Below are 6,540 nucleotides of genomic sequence, written 5' to 3'. Positions count from 1 at the left end.
GTCTTGCCCTAAGTTTTGCAGTCACTTGATTGCTGTCGTTGTCGGTGGGGGTAAAGCGACTGTTAGGTGAGGGGGGGTGGGAAGGGTGGCGGGGGGTGGGGGGGTGCGGTCTGTACTACAGTCTGCGTGCCATGTGGACACCGCTGCTCCTGGTGGCGCAACACAAACCGTCCGCGCACACAGACCGCGCAGCAGAGAGACGGGAGGACACAGAGCAGGAGGGAGGCGTCCCGCTCCTAAAGCAAACACATTTGCAACCTCCAGCATAGACTTCTTATTATTTCCCCGGCATTCATTCGATCACAGTCACTCGATTTCGGAGGTGATCTGAACAGGACCGTCAAAGGTGAGTTTAGGAGACGGATTTCTTGAGCACAGATGCGGTCTGGGTGTCAGATGGAGGCTACTTTGGAAGCCGCGCGCATGTGTTGTCATCTTTGTAGTTTGCAGGATTGCTCAATCATGACTGTAAGAATTAAAAAGTCACGGACAAAAAATAAAAAACTGCGTTGTAGAAAGACTTGTGATAAAATACATACTAGACATTTGCGTAAAAAAAAAAAATCGAAAGGTTCTTAAAAGCAAAAAGGTCTTAATTAAAACTCTTTTAAAGACGTATTGCAACTCATGTGTCCAAATTAAATGTCATCTTTGCAGCCTCCAGGTCTCCAAGGATGGACTCCATACCTACGGGACGAGACACCACCAGCTCTTCGCCAAACTCCAAACAAGAACTTTCCTACCCCAGTACCAACTTGAAACCCAACCAGGTCGGCGAGACCGTTCTGTACGGAATACCCATCGTGTCTTTGGTGATAGATGGTCAGGAGAGACTTTGCCTTGCGCAGATATCAAACACGTTGTTGAAGAATTACAGCTACAACGAGATCCACAATCGACGCGTGGCCCTGGGCATCACCTGCGTCCAGTGCACCCCGGTGCAGCTGGAGATCCTGCGGAGAGCCGGGGCGATGCCAATCTCCTCCAGGCGCTGCGGGATGATCACCAAACGCGAGGCTGAGAGACTCTGTAAGTCGTTTCTGGGAGCGCACTCGCCTCCAAAACTTCCCGAAAATTTCGCCTTCGATGTGTCTCACGAGTGCGCCTGGGGAAGCCGAGGAAACTTCATCCCGGCCAGATACAACAGCTCCAGAGCCAAGTGCATCAAGTGCTCCTACTGCAACATGTATTTCTCCCCGAATAAATTTATATTTCACTCTCATCGCACTCCGGAGTCAAAGTACACGCAACCGGATGCGGCTAATTTCAACTCCTGGAGGCGACACCTCAAGCTGTCAGACAAGGGCAGTCCCATGGAGATCATGCACGCGTGGGAAGACGTGAAGGCCATGTTCAACGGAGGAAGTCGCAAGAGGACGCTGCCGGGGAGTGGTTCTGGGTCCAACTCTCCTCTGAAGCTGCAGGGGCCAAATCGATCCCAAGACTCGCCGGAGATCCCCGCAAAAATCCTCAGCTGCGAAGACACTCGGGGTGCTATGACCAGCGCCCGCAGCTACCCGGTCATTCCGGTGCCCAGTAAAGGCTTCGGGATACTACAGAAAATCCCTCCGCCGCTCTTCCCTCATCCCTATGGCTTCCCAGCTTTCGGTCTGTGCCAGAAGAAGGATGACGGGATAATCGGCGAGCAGAGCAAAGCGGGGCTGCCGGGCGTCCTGTGGCCTGGCACCAAGGACAGCGCCTACCCTTCCTTCCCCATGTTCTGGCCCACTGCGGGCCCTCTGCCCATGCCCCCGTACGCACAGACTCCACACAAGCCCCCTCCTGAGCTGCTGTGTCCTAGGCAGACAGAGGTGGACATTTCCGAAAGCAGCGACCGCAGCACCAACACGTCCAAAGACAGCGTGGTGGACACCGACCGCTGCTCCAGCACCCAGTCCATACGTAACGAAGACGACAAATCCGGGGACGAGGGCCGGCCCGCGGAGGGAATGAGCCTCCCGGCGCGGAAACTCAGCTACGTGTCCGCTTTCAGGCCCGTCATTAAAGACGCCGACTCCATCGCCAAGCTGTACGGCAGCAGGGGCGCGTACAACGGCTGCCGCACCGGCTACTTATCACCTGATTTTTTAAGCGAGAGCTCCAGCTACCGGTCTGTGTCCCCGTGCGTGGACAGCGAGGGCGAGCCGGACGTGGACGTGGAGACAAACAGATCGCCAGAGGAGCAGGAGGACCCCGGGCCTCGGACTCCTCTTGGTTTGGCGCACAGCGCTTCACCGAAAGACTCGGAGTCCTCAAAGGGCGCAGAGGGAAGCGAGAATGAGGCGCAGAAAATGAACCTGCAGGTGGCCCAGTCCTCTGACAGAGAGCTGCAGAGCAAACAGCTACCAGAGCACCACATAGCAGCACCTTTCACAGAAGTGAGTCAAAACTACTAATAAATTAGATTTTTTTTGTTGTTGCTGATTTGCCTGTAGTATGTCTCTAGTTTTTCTATTAACTTTTTTTTCCATGTAGAGGAAATTTGATAATAATTTCCAAAAAAAGAAAAAAAAGAAAAAACAACAGTCACAAATAATCCAATTATTTTGAAATAAATATATTAAAAAAGTTTAATTGAGTACAGTTCAATCAAATATTATTTTTATATTTATTTATTTATTTATTTTCTTTCTTTCTTTTTTTTTTTTTTTTTACTGAATTTCCAATATTGTCCTGAGCTCGGTTGCCTTTGCTTCAGGTTTACACACCGGACAGAGCTGAGCTGCAACAAAGGAGCAGCCCGTATCAATTCAGACCGACCAATTACCTGACGGCAGTACTGACTACAAACGGTAGATTATTATTGTTTTTTTAATTATTATTTTAACTTTTAAAAATGCGGCAAAAAGGCAAATAGATTTTTTTTTCACTTATATTCATTTAAATTTCTTCTCTTTTTTTCAAGACGAGAGCGCAAGTAAGGAAGAGCCGTCTTCCACAGTGGAGGAGATTGAAACAAAATCTTTTAATGGACAAAGCAGCGACGAGAGCCAGCGAGAGCCGGATGAGGGTGAGCTCGTGAGAGAGAAAAATTAAGTTTTTTGCTGTATGTATGCACACTTTATTTTCAGAATAATAAAAATGTTGAAACGTAATTTGTGTGAATCCAGGTGAGGACGCGGCAGCCAGAGGTGCGCCATTACGCAGAGAGTTCCAAAGTTTAGCAAAGGGTAAGATGACTGTTTTTATAATTATCATTCTTAATAGTAATCGTAGTAGCAGCAGTGTACTTTGAGTAATAACAATTACATTTTCAATATTTTGTCATGATACAGATAAATTGAATCAAACTGAAACCAAAATAGTTAGAAGAAAAAACAACAACCTAAAAACAAAAACAAGTATCTCGAACATTCAGGTTCAGCTTGATCAGCTTCTGATATCCTCAGATGTCCTCAAAAGAGGAGGGATGTGCTTTCTTTTCGTGCCTTTATTTTTAGACTAACAGTCTCAGGAAGCTGTGCTCTGAATTTCCATCCTAAGTGATGGCGATGATGATGATATCCTCATCATAGTTAAAAATAGAAAGCTGTCCTAGATGTAACGCAAAAAGCTCCCAGCGCCTGTTTCTCTGCTCCTCCACTAACGCTTCCTCTTTTGCCTGCTTTTTTAGAGGAGCTGCAGAAGCAGCTGTTGGAACAAGTCGAGCTGAGGAAAAAGCTAGAACGCGAATTTCAGAACTTGAAAGGTAAGAAGACACTTTAACGCAGCGATGATTTGGATTTCTGTCTTCCACCAAGTGCAAAAGATTTATTTTAGGGTTTATAATAAAACAATACGTTTGTTTTATTTATTTATTTTTTGTCACTGACATGAATTGGGTTTTAAAACAGTTAAAATGTGTTATTGGAACTGAATACATCAGAAAAATCTATTGGCTGGTTCTCAAACTATCACAAATCTATCCCCACATAAGAAACTAAAATTAATGAACAAAAAAAAAAAGATTTTAATGACAAAAATAACAGCACTGTATTTCTCTCTAACACATTTGCAAATTCTGCAATGTTCTATTTTTCTTGTGAAAAAAATGACAAACCAAATACCATTTAAAAGTGGTCTTGTGCTATATTCTTGGAGAAGAAACAATCGTTGAACTCCCATTACTTTTCCAGTAAAAATAACATGGACATATTCAGCCTTTGTGAAACACGTTGATTAAAGAGGGTAATTCTGATCTTTAAAATTGTTTTATAATGTGCAAATCTTTTAGTACCGTTAAATCGTTATGGTAAAGGCTTAAACCGCTCTTAACATTTGACTTGGGCGGTTATTATTATTATTTAATTATTTATTTATTTTTTTTGCCCTTATTTTATATTTTTGAACTCTGGTTTAATAACATGTAAATACTGCTTTTTCCTCATGTGATATTATGCATTGTTTCAAACTAAAGTTAGAGTTATTCAATCACTCTGATAAAAGGATATATTTTCTGCAAACAACAACAAAAAAAACTTACAAGATTAACAAAATCGCAACATTACACATTTTTTTTCAAATTTCTTCGAATTAGTTGTAAACATGATCTGCTTTCTAAATAATTCCCAACAATATATCCGTCTTCCACTTCTAATGTAAATCTATAATTAAATGTAGTCATGAGACATTTCTGACCAGTGTTCATTATCAAAACAAGCAAGATTGTTATAACGCAAATTTGACGTTGGTCACAGTTCAAAAGATTTTTTTGTAGCTCTCGCTTTGGAACAGCGCCCTCTATCTGCTGTTAAACAGTCTGACAGTGCATAGTTGCAATCCGGTTTGTGCAAGCTTCCTGGCTTTATTTAAACCTAAAATTATAACAAATACGTTAATAAAGTGTGAAGGAAACCCAGCTATATGCTTATTTGTGTTTTTTAATTGTGATTTATTTGTGATTGACTGACGTTATCTTTTGCTTCTTTAGCTCTTTTTCTTTCTTTCCTTCTTTCTGTCTTACGTCCGAGCGGAACACCAAATTTAATGTTGACTTTTACTTCATAGATAATTTTCAAGATCAAATGAAAAGGGAGCTTTCCTACAGGGAGGAGATGGTGCAGCAGCTTCACATCGTCAGAGGTGAGAGAAATAAAGCAAATGAGGAAAAACTCATAGCAGAAGTGTTCAAAGATGTGTGCGTAGTTTAACTTCAACTCAATTTGCCTCATTCTGTCCGTTTTCAAGATCTTGTATACGTTTACTAAAATTTAATTTACAAATAAGATCTATTGCGTCCTGTCTCATGGCATAGCTGAATGATATTACCCTCAAAGCAATGATCAATCCGCCAACAAAAAACGTGAATTGCTATGTGGTCTTTTGAAATGTCTCTCAACCATATTTTATTGTAAATAAGAGCACGGATATTGCGTATTTATAATTTTCCGGAGCCGTTTGCTTGTGCACTATTGATTGTTTTTCTCCTTCTAGAAGCTCACGACGCTTTACACCATTTTTCCTGTAAGATGTTAACTCCTCGCCACTGCACGGGATCCTGCACATTCAAATCTCCTCTGCTGCCGCCTTGAGTATTGGACATATTTATTTGTAAGGCAGATGATGGGTGAAAAGGATCCATCTACCGCTCGTGTTAAACACCAGAGGTTGGAAAAAAAAAGTGGAATATAAACATCAGCGGAAAGTTGGAGGAACTGAACTGAAAACAGACCAACCTGTAATTATTTGTAAGATTGAAAAAAAAAGTGTATTACCACCCTCAGTATTTATGAAACCTTCCTGCATACGTTGTAATTTGTTTTATTAAAATTATGCCATCAACTCATTTCATTTTTGTGGCAAAGTGCAATGACAGTGAATGTCCTATCTTGAAATTAATTATCTATGGGTTTTTTGTTCAGAAATATTTTTTTTCTCTTTTCCTCTATTATAAATAAGTATGTTATTACTTTTTGTCTTATTTTTTTAGGTCAGTCACTCACATTCAATTAAATGCACTTTAAATGAGTCACGGGAAATTACAGCAAAATACACTGTTTGGTATTTGTATTTGTTTTTAACGAATGGGAAAAACACATAATTTAGAGGAGGAAATCTGTGCATCTGCGTCCATATATTATAATAAGAGTAGATTATTTGTCCCTGTAACATTTGTTTTCATTGTTGAAGAATAAATCATTTTATTGAAGAAATGTGGCACATTTTGGCGTCGGTGTGGTAATTACTCTTTGTATTTTAATTTTTAAAATCAACCCAATAATATTATCCTGGGTAAGTGCTGCTTTGTTAGACTAAAAAAAAATCAATATGTTGCTGATTGGTCGAAGTAAGTTTTCACTTGTATATTGTGGTACCGTAAAGTAACATAAAATGACCCAATAGCCTATATTGATTTTTTTAAACAAAAAAAGTCACCCAGCGTTCTAAGTTTTCGTCTGTTGGTAACCTACAAATTGTAATATTTTCACCTAGAATTATCACGTCTAATAACTAATGAGATCATTCAGACAAAACATAGTCAATTTTAGTTTAAAACTATTTAACCACTAACACTGTGTCCGTTTTATTCAATTATGCTTTCCTTCATAGTTTTAAAAACAT

The 6,540-nt window shown here is 41.0% G+C and overlaps 1 protein-coding gene across 1 annotated transcript; it reads left to right on the top strand.

Annotated features, from left to right (window-relative positions):
- The first annotated feature begins 674 nt into the window (after positions 1 to 674).
- On the top strand, positions 675 to 6,131 carry skor1b (SKI family transcriptional corepressor 1b). The gene is made up of 7 exons (XM_015010192.2): positions 675 to 2,378; positions 2,699 to 2,792; positions 2,906 to 3,010; positions 3,111 to 3,170; positions 3,614 to 3,688; positions 4,987 to 5,061; positions 5,413 to 6,131. Exons 1-7 carry the CDS (start codon positions 675 to 677, stop codon positions 5,508 to 5,510), a joined length of 2,211 nt encoding a protein of 736 aa, XP_014865678.2. The 3' UTR covers positions 5,511 to 6,131.
- The last annotated feature ends 409 nt before the right edge of the window (positions 6,132 to 6,540 follow it).

Source organism: Poecilia mexicana, unplaced genomic scaffold (assembly GCF_051168715.1).
Source record: "Poecilia mexicana isolate PSO_F unplaced genomic scaffold, ASM5116871v1 scaffold_6, whole genome shotgun sequence".
In the NCBI taxonomy this organism is placed as follows: domain Eukaryota; kingdom Metazoa; phylum Chordata; class Actinopteri; order Cyprinodontiformes; family Poeciliidae; genus Poecilia; species Poecilia mexicana.
The sequence above is the reverse complement of the archived record's forward strand: the minus strand, read 5'-3'. Positions and strand labels throughout refer to the sequence as shown.